General features: G+C 34.6%; 1 protein-coding gene across 4 annotated transcripts in view; it reads left to right on the forward strand.

Annotated features, from left to right (window-relative positions):
• The window catches only part of HMGCLL1 (3-hydroxy-3-methylglutaryl-CoA lyase like 1), a 137,742-nt gene that overhangs the window by 84,464 nt on the left and 32,087 nt on the right, over positions 1–21,191 (forward strand). For all 4 annotated transcript variants that reach the window (XM_060164112.1, XM_060164114.1, XM_060164116.1 and 1 more), the window contains one exon: positions 426–614. In XM_060164112.1, the coding sequence (XP_060020095.1) occupies positions 426–614 (189 nt within the window). The remainder of the gene's footprint in view (positions 1–425; positions 615–21,191) is intronic.

Genomic DNA, 21,191 nt, shown 5'->3' on the forward strand with positions numbered 1-21,191 from the left:
CAAGTGTCTGTACCGATTACAAAGCTACTTGATTGACATCTCTTGACCGCCTTGAGAAATACTAGTTCCAAAGTAAATCTGTGATGCTTCTGTTTGATTAAAGGGCTGAGAAAATAAGCCTCCCATAAATGAAATTGTAGCTTATACTTTCATAAATGAACATGTAGCTACTTAGATAGATACGATTCTGAGGCAAACTTGAATATTAGAGAAAGATAACTACAGGAATGTCATTCAAAGTTTTATATAATGCTTGGGATTTAATGAGCAAGGAAAAGGACTAGAAAACTAAAATATGCATTTTCCATGGATATGCAAGTTATCTTAGTTGTGATGTTTACTTCTAGATGATGTTTGCTAAGGAACAACAGGGTTTGAGTGTGTTCATTTCCATTGTTTTACTAGCTTGTCACTTTTCTTGATAGGTGTCTAAGAGATTGTATGGCATGGGCTGTTACGAGATTTCCCTGGGAGACACAATTGGAGTGGGAACTCCAGGAAGCATGAAGAGGATGTTGGAAAGTGTCATGAAAGAAATCCCACCCAGGGCTCTTGCTGTTCACTGTCATGACACATACGGGCAAGCCTTAGCAAATATCCTTACGGCCCTTCAGGTATTTTGTATTATTTGTGTGTATGTATAAAGATGTGTATACTTATTTGCTATATAAACATATTAAGAGCTTTAGTGAGACAATATTTATAAATTGCTATGAATATAACATTTTTTTTTGAGATTCAAGTGTTGATACTTATTGGGCATCCACAGTGTTCCAAGCCCTTTGTTCACCTCTTCCATGTACGTTATTTCATTTTACCCTCACAGCAACCTTTGCAGTATACATAGCATTAACCTGTTACGTATCAGGAAACAGGATTTGGAGGTTACGTGACCTGCCCAAGATCACACAGCTACAAAGTGCTGGAGTTGAGACCAGAGACTGGGGCTTCCGACTCCATGCCAAGCCTTCTCTCCTAGTTTCCTAACATGCTGACCCAGTAAGAAATTGTTATTGTAGAAGTATACATTAATCGAGCCATTGTTTGAACGCTGTGGTTAGGTTTAGAATGAAGGGAGAACATTGAATAGCTGTAACTTGGTTGGTAGAAAACTAGAAGGGAGGCAGTGTGACATGACAGAAGAAAAGCTAGATTAAAAATCAAGAGACATTTAAACAGTACCTGACACATGACGTGCACTCAGGAAATATTTGTAAATTGCCCATGCTTTTCAGGGCAATGATGTCTCTTATTACTGTTCATTTGATTTGATAAAATCCCTGAATTTGTTCTTTTTAAAAGTATTAATCTTCTCAGAGCTATGTCTGCTTTTTTCAACTCCCACTTGCTCTCAGCCTGAAAAGTTGATAGATTGAAAAATGATGGCATTTTTGAGGAGTGCAAAGCACGGAGATAGTAGCGTGTACTGTTGTAATCATGTAACTTATGCTCTTTTGGATAATTTGGTGCTCTGTGATGAGGAGGTGTGCTGAAATACAGACTATTTTGCTTAAGATGTCTTCTTGATGTTGGCAAGCATTCTTTTGAAAGAACCCCTGGTTTTTATCAAGTATATTCTGATCAAAATCAAGAGAGCTAGAAAGTTGGAGGATTAAGAGTTGCTTATTACATTCTAATGATACCTCAGTTCTTTTTAATGTATTTATTGAAAGGAGTAGATATAAATTGCATTTTAAGGTATTTATTTTTAAATTGATGTTATTTCTTAAACTCGGATAAAAATAGATTCACTGGATGTTCTTCGAACCCAAGATTTTGACAACTAAAGATAACAGTGTCTGAAAGCTTTTTGGTGAGGCTGAAAATCAATACATAAAGCTTAATGTCATCATCCTGCAGTGCACAGTTGTTTGGCAGAAGTTAAAAAAACCTGTGACTATCAAGCCCCACAAGGGCTTATTTGGACTTTGTAACATATGTGCACAAATCCTTATTTGTCCTCTGGAAACAGGCAAGGAACATTGTATTGAATTAGAAGAAAAAATGATATCCCATGGACTTTGGGGCGTTTTGACAATTTTCCTTCTCTATTCTAGTTTCTAAAACAATAGAGAACTAGGCATCACTTCAGGAGGGTTCTGTGTTCAGCTGCAACTGTAACTTATTAAGTGTTCCTCACCAGCAAGTTCCTGGAGAGGTCTGTGTGTGTGTCTGTGTGTGTGTGTCTGTGCATCTCTCTCATTTCTCATATGGATATATCCTCTAGACGGTAACACTTGAGTCATGTTTTATTCATGTAACATATTTATTATATAATGAGTGATTGTTTCGGGTTTTGGGATCCAGGGCTATAGTGCACATTCTGGGAACCCAAAGATCTGATTCTGGAAACTTTCTGCCTGTTGAAAATGCCCCACTGCAAAATATTGCTGTTACCCCATTGTGATTGTGACGGTTAAGGCTGTCTGAGAAAGTAAGATTTAAAATCAGATATAAAGAATGAGAAGAAAGGAACCTCAATAAGGGGTGTGTGTGTGTGTGTGTGTGTGTGTGTGTGTGTGTGTGCATGCGTTTGTGTGTGTGTATGGGCATCAATGTGTGAAAAGAATGTTCAAGCACATGAAACACCACTCGGGCAAAAGGCCTTGGAGAGGGAAGAGCATGTCCTAGGAGCTGAAAGACGACTATTGTATTCAGAGGGGAACCTGAGCTTTATAACATTCGCTGAATTAGATGAACTGCAGAGTCTCCATTTACAAAGAGATGCGGACTGCAATTCTGGGGCATTTGCCCATCCATACTGTAACAGCAGTACGGGGTGGGGACAGGAAAGGACCTTGGGCCCAAGCAAGATGGGGAGCACAGGCCAGAACCTGTATAAGGCTGAGGCCCCTCACCCCGCAAAAAAAACACCACACCTTCAGTCAAAAAGGGCGAACCAGCAAAAACCACCTAACAACGGGAGAAGGCAGCAAGGATATTTATTCTAATGGCCTTGGCTATGGGTGAAGGAGAAATAGACAAGCCCACTTTATATGTCATAACTATTTGTTGACCTGTTGTGAGTTTAGGGTTGAAATTCACATTGCTTGCAGAATGTGAAAGACTCAAGCAGGCAAATTATTTTCAAATGGGTGTGAATTAGTAGCACCTACAGATGTCAGGAAGAATATAAATCTTTTCAGAAGGAACATATCTTCAATTTAAGCTGAATTATTTGGGGTGTGTGTGTGTGTATGTGTCTATGTGTGTATGTGTATGTGTGTGTGTTTATGTCTCTCTGTGTGTGTATGTATGCCTGTGTGTGTCTCTGTGTGTGCATGTGTATATGTGTATATGCATATGTGCATATGCATGTGTGTGTACATGTATATGTGTATTTGTGTGTATGTGTCTATGTGTATCTGTATGTCTAGGTGTGTATGTGTGTGTGTATGTCTGTCAGGGGAAGGGTCGATATTTTGCTCTTTGGCATCTCTTGTGCTCTTTGGCACAAGTTAGCAGGAAACGTGTCCACAAGTATCTGTCATTGTGTTTTCTGTTCTTTTACTATGTGCACAAGCTCTAAGCATGTACGTGAGGTGGGAGGGCAGAAGGGAGGCGAGGGGCCTGGGAAAGTGCACTTGGAGCGTGGTGGTATTGCATTGCCCAGACCTTGACGTGTAGTGGCAGTGTAAGTGGGTGGAGGAGAGGGTAAGAGCAGCTTGTGTAAGAAGCAATATGCAGCCCGAGTGGCCAGTTTAAATGAACAATTTAACGTTGGAGTTGTAGAGTTTGTGTTTGCTGCCATCCACTTTCAAACAGTTTCATCCACTTTCATCCAGTTTGATAAGCCAGTGCCAGTGTAAGAAAAAATATACACTTCTGCTCTCTTTGAAACTCTGTGTAGCTGAGACAGTCTGTAAATGTTTGGGGAGGTGTATGCTCACACAGACAGCGGAGCATTGTCTTGGAATGTCTTTGCAGACATATGTGTACTGGTTGGTCCCTGGCAACGCTGAGTGAGGCAGAGTCCTCCAGGGCCCTTCCCAATAAAAGCAGCAGCAACAACAAAATAACCAGGATTACCTTGAGCAGAGGAGAAAAAATGTCTTAGGAAAAAAATAAAAACAAAAACCAAAACCAAACCTGTCAGTGTTTAAGTAGAAGGGAAATCAGAGAAAGTCCCACTTGGTTATGAACTAGGCTAACTCTGGCTTCAGGAAGCAGTGGCCATACTTCATTCTTTAAAATGGAATCTTTGAAGTGGCTTCTAGTCAGATTGCTGGTGCATGTGGAGTGGATATCATTTGTTTTAATTTAGGGGTTAGGAAACAGTTTACAGTGCTCCAAACTGGAAGTTAAAATGATGGCAAGGAGACATGTAGTAGGTGGAAACTTGGCCATGATGGTAGGAAACAAATGAGAGTTATAAATGGAACATCCCCCTCAGTCTGGAAAGCACATACTAATAATGTAATAGAAGGATCATTCTTGGGTTCCCATGTTTATTGTATTTTTTTTTATTACTTAAACATATGACTTATAGGGCAGTACATGGTTGTATGGGAGTCAAGAATTCATAATTATCAGATATTCCTTAATATAGAGAAATAATTGACACTATAGATTTGAGTGGGGGATATTTATAACCACCCAAACCCAAAAGAGCAAGAAAATGAGGTGACAAAACGTACAGCATTTCAGTAATGGAAGAAACGTACATGGCCCAATATACTTGTCTTAATTTTTTATGTAAAAATTGAGTCTCACCCTTTTGCATATTCCCAAGTACCTAAGTAAAACACCAGTGAACAAATTACTTAATCTACTTAACACTAAACAATTGCACAGTCTCTGTTTTTCTTCACTCAAATGATCTGAGTCTTCATAACTGGGTAAAAACAGAGTAAAACAAATGAGTTCCAATATCACAAGTAACAGTACCCCATTAACTGGTAGCAAAGAGAGTAGAACAGGCAATATTTAGCTTTCCCCTAAAGAAATACCGTGTGCCTTTTTCTTCTCTTACACTTAATAGACATTTAGCTAATGTGTCTTTCCTCATGATGTTTTCCATATGTTTAGTATTCTCTTTTAGAAGAACCAAATCATTTACCTAATTTTTACAACAAAGCATTCATTTCTTTATACTGACTCTTGCTAAACCACATTTAAATGCTACCAAACAATTTCCTCATGTAATTTGTTTTTGAGGTTCTCAAAGAAAATTTTTAGAATTCCAAATTCTCTTCTCAATTCTATACCTATAGAATGTGTACAATGATGTCTATGTCCTCAGATTTTACAAAACTGAGATGAGGTGCAGAGTTTCTAGGACATTTGTCTTGGTGACTGCATTTGGTTGATACTTCATACTATTACCGTCATTACAGTTAAAACTATTACTACTGCTGATATACTAATAGCAATAATATTATAACCTTTATTACTCAAGGAGCCAGAGGCATAAAGCATTGCTTTGCAAATGTGTAAATTTGTAAATACATGAATTAGATATTATTCATTTATTCAACATCTATTAAAGAGCTAAATAGAAATCAGCAAGCAAGAAAGAAAACAAAAAGTTGAAAACTGGATGCTCCTACATAGGTTTTACAAAATACATCACTCATTTATTCAACAAATATTCATTTTATCAGACACTGTCTTAGATGTTAGATTCAGATGTAAAATCTCGGAGCAGTCCTGCTGCTGTGGAGAAAAGTGTTTTAGTCTAACTCAGTACCTCCAGAAGCTTTTTGAGTATGAAATAGTATTTTTGTTTTTGTTTTCTTGCTTGTTTGCTTTTTGCTACACAATTAACTTCCTCCAGGACAGTATTATGTTGAAAATATTCTCAGGTGGGATGAGGTGTAAGTTATCATCAAAAAATAAATAAAAGAGGTAAACTAACACAATATTGTAAATCAACTATACTATCAAGTATTTAAAAACTACTTTTAAGACAAAAATAAGTAAATAAAAGAGAACAGGGAGTCCAGAAGAAGTTTAACACCGTCCAATTTTTGAGTGCTTAAAAACAAGGCTTTGAGCCATAAATGTCAGTAAGAAAAGGTGAAAAAAGTTCCTTTCTATTATTTTTTTTGCAAGTGGCTGGATTGCTTATATTAGTGATAAAAATGAGAAAACGTGAATAATTTTGTTTTATTTATCTCCAACATCTTTTTATTAATATAAACTTCTCTCTGATTTTGGCTATAGGTAATCGGTCAGGTTTTTTTTCAGAGATAATATAACTTTTATCTGTTTCTGTATACACAGAAGGGGCAGTTAGAAAAAAACTCCTTCTGAGCTAGATGGCATTTTAAACGGGAATTCAAGTAATCAGTGTTTAAAAATAATGCGTGTGAATTTGATTCTAATATGCTAAATATGAAAGTATTTAATCTTTACGTAGTGAGTTACACTTAGATCATAAGCCTGAAACTCACCGAGAAAGAAGATGCCCCAAACGGCTCTGTCTCTCCCATGGCAATTAATCCATGCTGATCAGTTAGGCAAATCTTACAAAACTTGATCATTGTTGATGGGGATTAGGGCCAGGATATGATATGATTTTTCCTTTGATGTAAGAGGTGGAAATTTCAGAACTCACTACCTTTTCGAGCACCTCTCTAATTCATTCTGTAAATATCTCATCCGATTGTTTTAATCTCGTTTTCAATACCTTATTTTCAATCAAGTACTTGTCACATCTTTCTTAACACATGCGCCTTTAATTTGGAAATCTTGCTGTTTTGCTCTGTTGTTTGTATAGGAACACATTAAGCTTTTTGTTTTTTGAATATCGTTTCACGTTTCTTTTTTCTTATTTTTTTCTCTCACAAAAATATCTATTTACAAGGAAACTTTATGAATATTTATACTCTTGCCCATTAATGTAACATGACCCAGATTTTTTCCTTATGAATATTGGCTTGAAATTGGTAGTTTTGTATTGAACATAAAGTATTATTCTCATAACTATTTTTTTGGCCTATTGTAATGTAACCAATTCATGGTTGTAGGCTCACCACTAATGACAAAAACAAGTGTGCATGTGCGTATATATATAATATATAAAATATATTACATATTACATATTATATTATATAATTATAATAATATAAGATAATATATATTAATATACCTATATCATATGTTAGAAATATTAATATATCATATAATGTATAATATATTAATATATTATATAATATTAATGTTTTATATATAGTATATATTATATACAATATAATGCAATACATAAATATATTATTATATAAATAATATATTGTATAATTATATTAATATAAAATAATCATATATTAATATGTTAATTATATTTTATATTATATATTACACATAATACTTGATATTTTGTTAAATACAATCAATATTTTATATATGATGAAATATAAATAATTTATGTAATGTTTAATATATTATAATATATGAATATATATAATATATAATACACAATATATAATATACAGTGTATAAATGAAATATACTATATAATATATATTTCACTAACATATATTATATAGTATAAATATATTTTATTAATATTATATTAATAATATTATATTATGATATAATATAATATACTAAGGTTAAATTATATTAATATATTAATGATATATTAATGTTATATATTATATATATTACATGTATAATGTATAATTGCAGAAAGGTGGTCAAAAGGTACCAACGTCCAGTAGTAAGGTAAATAAAGTACTAGGGATGTAATGTACAACATGATGACTATAGTTACCACTGCTGTGGTATATAGTCACATTATTTATTAAATATTATATAATATGTTAATTGTAATATATAATGTATAATATATTGATTATATATTAATCTATAATCAAGATTATATATTTATATATTATATTATATTATATTTGTATATGCTTTATATAAATATATGTTAATATATTATATATTAATATATAACAAATATGTTATATATATTATTTAATATTATATATAATATTCCATTATATAATATTATATATGATATTATATATTATATGTACTATTCCATTATATAATATATATAATATATAATACAATATTATATATATTCATATATATATATATATATATATATATAAAATCTTCTTTATCCATTCATCCATCAATGGACACTTAGATTGTTTCCATGTCTTGACTATAGTAAATAATACTGCAGTGAACATGGAGGTACAAATATCTTTTCAAGATAGTTTTTCATTTTCTTTGGATATATTTTCAGAATTAGAATCCCTTGATCATATGGTATTTCTATTTTTAATTTTTTGAGGAGTCTACATACTGTTTTGTCTAGGATCTGTGCCAGTTTACAAACCCACCAACAGTGCACAAATTTTCCCTTTTCTCCACATCCTCACCAGCATTTGTTATCCCTTCTTTTTGGTGTTAACCACTTTAAAATGCATGAAGTGATATCTCATAGTGTTTTTTATTTGCATTTCCCTAAAGACAAGTGATATTGAGCCTTTTTTCATTTACCTGTTGACCATTCTTGTATCATCTTTGGAAAAATGTCCATTCAGGTCTTTTGCTCATTTTTTAAATTGGAGTGTTTGGTTTTTTTGATATTGAGTTCCATGAGCTTTTTAATTTATTTTGGATATTAACTCCTTATGAGATGTATGCTCTGCACATCCTTTTTCCAAGTGGGTGGTTTGTTTTTCACTTTTTTGATCATTTTTTATTTTTGCTGTGAAGAAGCTTTTTAGTTTGATATAGTCCCTCTTGTTTATTTTATTTTTTTATTGAAGTATGGTTGATTTACAATATTGTGTACAGCAACATGATTCAGTTATACCTATATATGTATATATATTATTTTTCAGATTCTTTTTGTAGGTTATTGCAAGATATTGAATGTAGTTCCCTGTGCTATACAGTAAGTGCTTGTTGTTTATCTATTTTATGTACAGAGGTGTTTATCTGCTAATCCCAAACTCCTAGTTTATCCCTCCCCTGCCCTTTCCCTTTTGGTAACTGTAAGTTTGTTTTCTACATCTGTGAGTCTGTTTCCATTTTGTAAATAAGTTCATTTATATAATTTTTTTTAGATTCTGTTATCATATGATATTTGTCTTTCTCTGTCTGACTTACTTCACTTAGTATGATAATCTCTCAGTCCATCCATGTTGCTGCAAATTGCATTCTTTTTTATGGCTGAGTAATGTTTCATTGTATATATACCCCACATCTTCTTTATCCATTCATCTGTTGATGGACACTTAGGTGCTTCCATGTCCTGGCTGTTGTAAATAGTGCTGCTATGAACATTGGGGTGCATATTTAATTTTGTTGCTTATATTTATGTGTCATATCCAAAAATATCAATGTCAAGACCCTTGTCAAGAAGCATTTTTTCTACTTTTTCTTCTAGGAATTTCACATTTTCAGATCTTACATTTAAGTCTTTAATACATTTGGCGTTAGCTTTTGTGAATGATTTAAGACAGGGGCCTTGTTTAATTCTATTACTTGTGAATATCTGTTATCCCTGTGCCATTTATTAAAAAAGACTGTCTTTTCTCCATTGAGTATTCTTGGGTTCTTTGTTAAATATTGGTGGAACTTATATACTTGGTTTATTTTGGGACTCTTGATTCTGTTCCATTGATCTATTTGTTTGTTTCTGTGCCAGTACCATACTGTTTTGATTACTATACATTTATAGTATAGTTTGAAATCAGGAAATTGTGATATCCCCTGCTTTGTTCTTCTTTCAAAGAATTGCTTTTGCTTTTTTGTTTCCATTTAAATTTTAAGATTGTTTTTTCTACTTCTATAAAAAATGTCATTGGAATCTTGGTAGGGATTGGATTGAATCTATAGATAGCTTTTGGTAGTATTGGTATTTTAACAATATTAATTCTTCCAATCTGTGAACATGAGAAACCTGTCCATTTATGTGTGTCTCCTTAGATTTCTTTCATCAGTGTCTTGTAGTTTTCAGAGTAAAGATTTTTCACTTCCTTGTTAAGTTTATTCCTAAGTTTTTTTTGTTTTTTGTTTTTTTGTGGTATGCGGGCCTCTCACTCTTGTGGCTTCTCCCATTACGGAGCACAGACTCTGGATGCACAGGCTCAGTGGCCATGGCTCACAGGCCCAGTCGCTCCATGGCATGTGGGATCTTCCCAGACCAGGGCACGAACCCATGTCCGCTGCATTGGCAGGCAGACTCTCAACCACTGTGCCACCAGGGAAGACCCTATTCCTAAGTATTTTTTGGGTACTATTTTAAATGGATGATTCTCTTTATTTCTTTTTCAGATAATGTGTTGTTAGTGTACAGAAATGCTACTGATTTTTTGCACATTAATTTTGTATCCTGCAACTTTACTGAATTTGTTAATTACATTTAACAGTTTTTTGGTGGAGTTTTTAGGATTTTCAATATATAAAATCATATTATTTGCAAATAGAGATGGTTTATCTTCTTTCTTTCCAATTCTGATGTCTTTTATTTCTTTTTCTTGCCTGATTACTTTGGCAAGGACTTCCAGCACTATGTTGAATAGAAATGGCAAGGGTGAGGCTATGGATTAATTCCCCTGCCTGGGTGTAGCAGGGGAAACCTCCCTGCCCAGTAATAGCTCTGTTCTGTGGACGATCAGCACTGCCTGCCTGCCTCTCGGCTCCAGTGTTGCCAGACTATGAAGCTTCCAAGTGTTCTCACCAGCCCTTCTGGTCAGGTCCTTCAGTCACACTCTGAAGCTTGTTGGGCTGTGACTCAGCTACCTTGCCTGGCAATGGGCAAATCATGCTCTTAGAGCCATCAGGTCATTATTTGAGGACCTGAATTAGGCAGACCTGCACCCATCCATTTCCCTGGTCAGACTGCAACAGGAACTTGGTTTCTGCAGTTGAGCAAAACTGCTGGCTGGCACTACTGCTTAGGTTCTGCAGGTAGGAACTCGAGCTGCCAAGATCCAGGTTCTCTTGTTGCAAGCCCCGCCCTCCCACCCAATTTCTCTGTCATGGTCAGATTCCCAGTGGTTGATCCCTGAAGATTCTTCTGAAATCCCTGTGGAGTGAAGTCAAAGTAGGGGCTCCCAGAAAGCGACACACAACACTGGGTGGAGGCTGGATGTTTCCCTGGGCTCTCTTTCCCACTGGAGGTGTCATAGGCTCAGGAGGGAGCTCTCAGCATAATGCTGCTCCAGCCTGGGGGATAGGCAAGGTGATCAATGTGTAGCCACTTCTCTTACCTTCTAATGAGGTCTCTTGGTGTCTGTGGTGCAGGGGTGCTCAGCCTCATCCCTGTGTTCTAGGATTCTCATAGTGGTGTCTTGACCATGAATAGTTGTTAGTTGTTCTTCTTGGAAGGGTGAGCAAAGGCAGGAATGACCTATGTTGTCATCACAGTGACATCACTCCTCCTACTGGTTGGTTTTTAATGGCTAAAAAATAATGTTGATGTTCAAATATTTTGAAAATATAAATAAGTATAAAGAAAAATTAATTACTTATAATCCTACCTCAGAAGGAAGATTAGTATTAGCTACCAAAATAGGTCATTCTCATTCATATATATATGAATATATATATATATATATAGGCATACCACAATTTATTAGTGTTTGCTTTATTATTTATTTATTTTGATTTTTTTAAACAAATTGAAGTGTTGTGGCAATCCTGTGTTGAGCAAGTCTATTGGTGCCATTTTTGCAACAGCATTATTTTTTAATTAAGGTACATACATTGTTTTTTTTAGACATAGTGCTATTGCATACTTAATAGCTACAGTATAATGTAAACATCATTTTTATATATACTGGGAAACCAAAAAGTTCATGTGACTTGTGTTATTATGATATTCGCTTTATTGTGGTAGTCTGCAACCAAATCTGCAGGATCTCTGAGGTCTGCCTCTTTGATGTGTGTGTGTGTGTGTGTGTGTGTGTGTGTGTGTGTGTGTGTGTGTGTGTGTATGTATGTATGTATGTATATACATAAAATGAAGGAATATTTGATAGCATATTGAGCTACATAAACTGCACTTCATGATTCCTATAACTCCCTCCCCTCCCCTTACCCTTACATGTAGGCAGTTGGTTATATAAAAATTGATTTGGGGTGAGAAGTCTTTGCTAAAGATATGAATTTAGAAGTAACAGAGTATATATAGTATTTAATTCCAAGGAATGCATGAGATGATAGAGAAGAAAGAGGACCAAGGATAGAGCACCAAATATTGATCATTAAGAGATCAGAGAAAACAGGATATTGTGGAGACAGAAAGAGTGACTCATGAGGTAGGAGAAAACCAAGACAGTCTTGAATGCAAGACTCTAAAGGAAGATGTCTATCAAAGAGGAGGTGATCCTCGGTGTGAAATGCTGGGTAAAGGAAGACGGGGACCAACACTGACAATACTGTCTTCACTTTATGGCTTCTGCCTTTGGAATTTTGCTGAGAAGGACCTTGAGTTCTTCAAAACTTTAGTACTTATATAAACTGATTACCTATCTTTTCTTTGACTTTATTTCTTATAATCAAGTCTTTCATCCAACTGTACTGTATTTTTATTCATGACGCAAGATGAGAATCTATATTTTATATAAACACATTGCTATCCCTTCATTACATAACCTATTTTTTCCTCAGAGATACAAAATATTCAGTTATGACACATACTATGTTGTTATATTCTTGAGTTGATCTCTAGAGTTTCTATTCTGTGATAACATTGGCTGATATTTATTGAATTTTTAAACTATGTTTTACATGCATTATTTTATTTTGTCCCTGTAACAATCCTATGAAGTAATTTTTTTATAACTATAACTTTTTACATGAGGCAACTGTGACTTTCCAAGGTTAGGTCAGTTGCCCAAAACCCTTTATCTGAAAGGTAGTAGAACAAGGATGCCAACCCATTTTATCTTACCTCTTCCTGTCCCTTTGGTCATTTATTCATGTAAGTACCATACTTTTAATTAACATGACTTTATGTTAGATTTCAAATCTAGTATCGCATGACCCTTTTATTAGTCATTTTATCAAACCTGTTTAAATTTTTATAAACTTTATCTAATTGAATTTTAAATTGAATTTGTCCCAAACTTCATCCCCCAAATATCCATTTTATTAAATACCTAGACTAATTTAGAGAGGATTGAGTTAAGAATTTCATCTCCCCATCCAAGAAATTGACAGGTTTTTCCTTTTATCCAGGTTTTTGTTTGTATAAAAATGAAATTTGGTGATTTTCTTTATGTGGAAGGCCTACGAATTTAGGTTTCCTCCCTGGTTGAGAATCATTGTAATATGTGCTACTGTTTTTCTTCCTGATTTTGAAATGATTCTTCCTGTGTTCTATCAATCTTTCTTCCTCCCTTCATTCAGAAATTATAAGTCTCACGTTGGTGGTATAGTGGTGAGCATAACTTCCAGAAATTATGTCTCACCAAGACTCATTTCTTCATTAATCAATAGTACTTCTTCAAATTTCTCAGAGCATTCTTGTATTTAGTTGTGTTTAAAACATTTAAATCTATTTATAGTAAATGTTTGAATACCTTGAGCAATTTCTTGGGGGAAAGCTTTCCTTGCAGGATATGGAAAATATGTTTATGACCTCAATTTCCTGAGGTAAAAAAGTTGAGGTTTGAAGAGTATGCTCTGAGAATTAGATTCTTTTACTTTGATCTCATAATAACAACAGATAACTAAATAAAGCTCACATTTCTTAGTAAAATGTTTGCAGTTCAGTAAACATTCTTAAAGGAAACATTCGCTGCAGTAACCAAAACCCACTGTTTTCATTGAAGGTCCAAATTAAAAGAATACTGTTTCTATTCTGTAAGGAAAGAAAAATCTTATTTATTTTTCTACATAGACATTTTGGAACATTTCCCCTTGAAAATACACAAGGCTTTATAGATAACAGACCTTAGAGTGAAAAGAATTAGGACCCACATCAGCTGTAAGAAGGCCAACAGTGTTATCCATAGCAAATCTACTAAAAAATTGTTAAAAAGAAAGAGGATTCTTTTTGATTGCTGAGACAACTTCATTAAAGAGATAAAGGCAACCTTCTGAAGTTCATCGTACTTTATTGTTGCCTTGTTTGCTTAAAAATAAAATCACAGAACTCCCCAAGGTTTAAGAGTTCCCAGTGTGTCTGAAACCATGTTAATTTAAAGTTAATTGTGATTTTTAAATATTACTAGGTTTGCCAATGTGGTTATGGTGTTTATTTAAAACCACGATATCAGGAAACAAGAAATGTGTTCTTGTCTGAAATTCCAGGTGAGTGAGTTCATGTGTGGTCTAGGTGGGAAGATATCACTAAATTATGAAGAAGTGAAAATGAAACCACTGTTTCCTTAAGGAAATTTTATATGTGCATTGAGCAAAAAAGGGGAGAAACAGTAAGGAGGAGGCGGAAAAGGAGACCCTCTTGGCCATTTGACTTGAACTGTGCAATTGGAAAGAGAGCGTTAGTAAGGAAATATGGCAAATATGTGTATTGTTTTTTCCTTCAATCTTGATGCACAATGTTAAACAAACAGATAATAGGTATAAAGCCATTATTGTTTACCTTCTTAAATGGTAAGAATTCTCACGAAAATCCTGCTTTGCTGTGGCTTTTCATGAAGTGCTAACTTGGTTATCAAAGTGTGTTCATATTCTGGCTTGACAAAAATAGGCTGGAACTAAGGTACAAGTAGCCCCTGAAATAGGGCCAGCCTCTCCAGCTCACACTGACTGACTGGGTATGCTCTAAGTTCTTAGATCTCGTTTTCATGTGTCCCACTTATTTGTTTACTCCTTCAAGCATTTGAGTTTTAGAAACATGATCTAAGTATTGAAGGAGGAGATAGTTGTGGTGGGATTAGGTCATGGTAAATTGGTAAGCAGAACTTGGGGCATCTTAGTAATTCAGGACTCAAATAGAGATGGTGGTCTTTAGTAAGTAGAGGAATTCTGGATTAAATGATTAGGCAATGGAGGTTAAAATGAATTTTGTTGAACTCTGCTGAGTTAAAGTGAATAAAAGCGGTCCATCAACAGATGAATGGATAAAGAAGATGTGGCACATATATACAATGGAATATTAGCCATAAAGAGAAACGAAATTGAGTTATTTGTAGTGAGGTGGATGGAACTAGAGTCTGTCATACAGAGTGAAGTACGTCAGAAAGAGAAAAACAAATACCGTATGCTAACACATATATATGGAATCTAAGAAAAAAAAAGGTCATGAAGAACCTAAGGGTAAGACGGGAATAAAGACACAGACCTACTAGAGAATGGACTTGAGGATATGGGGAGGAGGAAGGGTAAGCTGTGACAAAGTGAGAGAGTGGCATGGACATGTATACACTACCAAATGTAAAATAGATAGCTAGTGGGAAGCAGCTGCATAGCACAGGGAGATCAGCTCGATGCTTTGTGACCACCTAGAGGGGTGGGATAGGGAGGGTGGGAGGGAGGGAGACGCAAGAGGGAAGAGATATGGAAACATATGTGTATGTATAACTGATTCACTTTGTTATAAAGCAGAAACTAACACAGCATTGTAAAGCAATTATACTCCAATAAAGATGTTTAAAAAAAAAGCTGTAGAATAGATCTATCTACAAAGTAGATATGTTCTACAAGGAGTAGAATGTATCTACAAAGTACACTTGTAATTATCTTTCTGTATATCCTTTTAATGTTCAGGCTTCCATACACTGAAGTAGTGTTTTCTTTTCTTTAGTTTGGAAAGAAAATCATTAAATGTCTACAAGTGAGTTTCTACATTGTACTGACCTGCTCTGAAAATACAAAAGTGAAAAAAAAAAGAGCATTTATATCAAAGCTGGAGAGAAAGGATAATATTGCCTGAGGATCACTTGCAGTTATAGAAATGAAAAGGTTAGGATGAGAGTGGCAGGGGACTTGTAATTTCATATTCCATGAAAATGGTTCAGGAAATTTATTCAGCCTGCTTACATTTTATTAGGACCCCATATTTCAAATAAGCCACACCCCATACTTTCAGACATATGTTAGAATGTAAACATATATGCAACATTAAAGTACAAATATAATGTAAGGAAAATGGTGCCATTTCTATGTGTTTCATACGTGTGATTAAGGACAACAGGATTGGCAAATTTTTTTCAGCAGATACTAGGCTGACTGACCGTAAAAACCCCCATAAAGAATGTGAACAGGCTGGTAAAGAGCTTTCCTGTTGCACAGGAAGTGATCCGTATACAAAGTCCAAGCTGGGTGAAGATGGCTCCTACATCCATAACTTTGGTGTCTTCAGCTCTAAGATCGGAGAATTGACTCAGTGATCTCTGAGATTCCTTGATTGAATGTCAAAGCCACTTAAAGTTATGCAGAGTTCCATTCACTGTTAGAAGATAAGGGGAAAAAAAAGAGACAAATTGAGAGACATGGGGGCATTTCAAATCCATGGTCTTCCAAAGATTTAAATTTAGGTAGAAATACTAGTGAAGAATACATTTCTAGAGGAAGGTTTCTCCCTCGACATATTGAATTTATATATTTTTCATTAAAAGAAACTAAGTGGGATGAAATCTTTCAATTAGTACAGTCCCATGAGAGAATAGCCTAAATCAGAATTAGTTTAGGGAAGTGACATTATCAAGATGGCCAGATAGGTCATTCTTGACTTTGCTCCCCATCACAAGAAGGGCAGCCAACAACTTCGTGTACAAGACAGTGCTGAGAGAATCCTAGATCATGGGGGTAAGGCTAAAGCACCCACACCACCACCCCACACCCCACAGTTTACCACGGAGATCAAGACAGATTGCATTAGAAGGGTATGAGGAACAAATACATGCCAGTTGCATTGCCCTCTCCAGATCCATGCAGTACCATGCTGTGAGGTCTTCCCTGAGCCTGTGGTACCTCCAGTGGGAAAAGAGCCCAGGGGAACATCCAGCTCATCCAGTCAACACTTACCTTACATTGTACACAAAATCAAGTCCTGGTGGATTGTAAATCAAAGTCAGGAAAAAGATAGCATGAGAGATAATATTTTGTATAGGCAGAGATTTATTACATGTTACATAATAAGGGGCTAATGATAGAAAATATTGATAAACAGGATACATTAAAATTAGAATTTTCTGTCCATAAAAAGATATATTATTAAATTTTGGTATCAACTCCACATGTGAAGGTCACCTCCTGAGACACAGGCCAACATCTGAGATTTACTCATAAGATTATAGAATGGTTCCCTTCCCCTACATCTTATCATCATGCCAACACGTCCCCAATATAGTGATTTACAGATAAAAGAGCTGCAGATGCAGACTCTCCTTGAGGAAATACACTTAGGGAAGCCCACAGTGAAGAGGGAAGGCAAAATCAAAGACACTAGAGAAATTTGAACCCTCTGGCTGTTACAGCTACAACAAACATTAAACACAGCCAAACTCCTAGTCAGAATGACAAACTCTCACACTTACACAGCCTATTTACCTGAGGTCCTATCATCAGATACAATATATCTGGTTTTCAACAACAACAACAACAACAACAAAAATCACAAGGCAGGTCCCAGACCAAGAAGAAAATACAGCCTGAAGAGACAAAGCAAGCATCAGGACCAGATTCGGGTCCAGCAGAGATTGTTAGAATGTTCTGACAAGGAATCTAAACTAACTGTGAGTAATATATGAATGTCTTTAATGGCAAAAGTAGAAACATACAAAAAAGAGGTGGAAATACAAGCAGAGAGATGGAACCTCTAAGAGAGAATTGAAAGGAAATGTTAGAAATTAAGAAAAAAAAAAGTGTAACTGTAACAGAAACGAAGAATGCCTTTGATAAACTCAGCAGTAGGCTACACATGACCAAGAAGAGGTCAGGGAGCTTAAAGATAAGTCAATAGAAACTTGATCTAAGGAAAATGCAAAGAGAAAAAAAACAGTGGAAAATCAAAACGGACTATACAAGAACTGTGGGACGATTTTAAAATGTATAACAAATGTGCCATTGGAATACCAGCAGGAGAAGAAAAAGAGAACAGAGTAGAAGAAACATTTGAAATAATAATAGCTGAGGATATTCCAAAGTTAATGACTGATGCCACAGATCCAGGAAGCTCAGACGACACCAAACAGGATAAATATAAAAATATCAACACCTTTGCATATCATATTCAAACTGCAAAAAACCAAAGACAAAGAGAACATCTTGAAACAAGTGAGAAGAAAATAAACATCTTGCATATAATGAAACATAGCTAAGGATTACATTGGATTTCTCATCAGAAAACAGGAGAGTGGAGTGAAATATTTAAAGTGTTTAAAGAAAACCCCACCATCCTAGAATCGTATAATCAACAAAATTACTTTTCAAAAGTGCTAAAGAAACAAATGCTTTTCTCAGACAAAGAAAAACCGAAGGCTTTCATCATCAGATTTGCCCTGCTAGAAATGTTGAAGACATTCATCATAGAAAAGGAAAATTATATGTCAGAAAATCAGATCTACATAAGAAAGAAAGAGCATCAGAGATGTAATAAATGAAGGTAGAATAGAGTCTTTTGTTTTAATTATTCTTAATTCATTTAATAGGAAACTTTTTGTTTAAAGTAATAATAGTTACTAAATATAGGTCAATTTTAGCATATGGATAAGTGAAATGAATAATAATGTTATAAAGGATGGGAAGGAGGAAGTGGGAATACTCTGTATAAGGCATCAGCACTGTGCATGAAATGGTATAGTATTATTTGAAGGTGAAATTAGACTTGTTAGAAATGTGTATTGGAAACTCTAGGGAAATCACTCTGTTTTAAAAAGAAGTATAAAAATCATTTAAAATGCTCAGTTAAAACCAGAGAATGACGAAAAAGAGGAGAAAAATAGAAAAAAATGCAATTAATAGAATGCATTTACAAACATTTACAAAACATTTTTATTTACAAAGAAAATATTAATCCACCTGTGATCCAACTGTAATCATTTATATGATTAGTATCATATTATGTGATAGTATAAATATACTAATTTGAACACAAAGATTGTCAGAGTGAATAAAAGACCCAACTATTTGTTGTCTACAAGAAATCCATCTTAGACATGAAAACTCAGTAGTGCTAAAAGTAAAGGAATAGAGAAATATATACATACTATGCTAACACCAATCAAAGGAAAGCTGGGGTAGCAATTTTCATTTCAGACGAAGCTGACTTTATAACTAGAAAAATTATCAGGGATAAATAAGTACATTACATAATGATGAAAAGATAATTATCCAGGAAAAAATAACAACTGTAAATGTGTATGCATTTAACAGCACAGCATCAAAATTTATGAGGTAAAACCATTAGAACTAAAACAACGAATAAATTCATTATTATGGTTGGAGACTTAGACATGCCTTTTGCAGTAATTCACAGCTCAAGACGGCAGAAAATCAGTAAGGATACAGTAGTTGATATGAACAGGCTATCAATCAGTTTGTTCTAATTGATATTTGTAGAATACCAATGACAGCAGAATACATGCTAGTGAAAGATGTTGATAATAGGAGAAATTATATATGGTAATTGGATGTGGTAAATATGAAAACTCCCTGTACTGTCTTTACATTTTTTTTCAGCAAATCTAAAACTGCCCTAAAATAAAAAGTTTATTAAAACAAGGAGATCCATGGGAAAGCTGCAATTTTACTCATGCCTGACATTGATGGCAGAGGTTCTGGTTCCTTGCTGGATTCAATTCTATCTACCCTCCTGGGAAAACAATCCAGTGATGTCTGGGTAGTAGCTCTTTTTTTCTCATAGGTGACACGAGTAGCACTGGATTGCATTCTGAACGGCTGCTGTGACCTTCGTGTACTGTTGTACGTTGGGGTCCTTTGCCTCAAAAACTAACAGTTCCTCCTCAAATAAAGCAAATCCCCTTGCCAAAAAACAAACAAACAAAAAACAAGGAGATCCATTATGAGAGTGGAAAGAGAAGCTACAATGTGGGGAAAGATATTGGCCGTTCATGTATCTAACAAAGCAGTAGTATACTGAACATGTACAGAAATCCTACTTATCTATGAAAAAATAAAGAATAATGAAAAAAGACAAAGAGACATTTCACAAAAGAAGGTATGCTAATGGCCATTAAGCATGAAAAGGTACTCAACTTCATCAGAGAAATGTCAGTTAAAGCCACAATAAGATACCACTACACAACCACAAGAACTGCTAAAATTATCAAGGCTGCCAAGTATTGGCAAGAATGTGAAACAGATGGTACTTTCACGTGATGCTTTGAGAGTTTAAATTGGTACACCACTTTGTAACATATGCATATTTTAGAACCCAGCAATTCTATTTGTAAATATATACCAACACAAATGTGTACACATATTCACTGAAAGATATGTTCAGGAATGTTTACACTACCACTATTTGTAATAGCCCCAAATTGGAAGCAACTCAAATGTACAGCAGTAAGAGAATTTACGTAGAGATTGTGGTATCTATATTTATCATTTATGAGAACTAACAAAACACTGCATTTAACAATCAACATTGTTAAATTTAAAAAAAAATGTTGAACAAGAGAAGCCAGATGTGATAAAGTCTATATTAAACTATTATATTTATATAACATTCAAAAACATGCAAAACCAATCCATAGTGATAGATGTTAAGATGGGAATGAGATAATGTGGGAGGGACATGAGAGGGGTGCCCTGTGTTGGTAATATTCTCTTTTTTGATGTGGGTGGTGTTTTCACTTTGTGAAGTCATTCATTGTTCTGTATACTTAAAATTTGTGCTCTTCTCTATATGCATGTTATACTTAAAGAGTTTCCTTAAGAAAGAAAGAGAAAGAAAGAAAGAAAGAGAAAGGAAAAAAGAAAGAAAGTAACAGGAAAACGGTCAAAGGACCGTTATACATAAAATGGAACACAAATGCCACATAACCATAAAATATATTTAACCTTGTTATTAATCAGAAAAAATGCAAATTAAAATACCTGATTCCATTTTATGCTGGTATATCAACAAAAATTTAAAAGTCAGACAATATGGAGTGTTGGAAATGATGTGGATTTACAGAAAATCTCACATACTGCTGGTAAGAATATGTGGTTATACAACCACTTTTGAACAAGTTTGACTTTTTATAGTAATTTTGAGTATGTGCATACTGTGATCCAGTAGTTCATTCCTTCACATATACTTAGAAAATATCTTGTAGATGTACAGCAGGAGACAT

This window comes from Lagenorhynchus albirostris, chromosome 10, assembly GCF_949774975.1.
Source record: "Lagenorhynchus albirostris chromosome 10, mLagAlb1.1, whole genome shotgun sequence".
NCBI classification, from domain to species: domain Eukaryota; kingdom Metazoa; phylum Chordata; class Mammalia; order Artiodactyla; family Delphinidae; genus Lagenorhynchus; species Lagenorhynchus albirostris.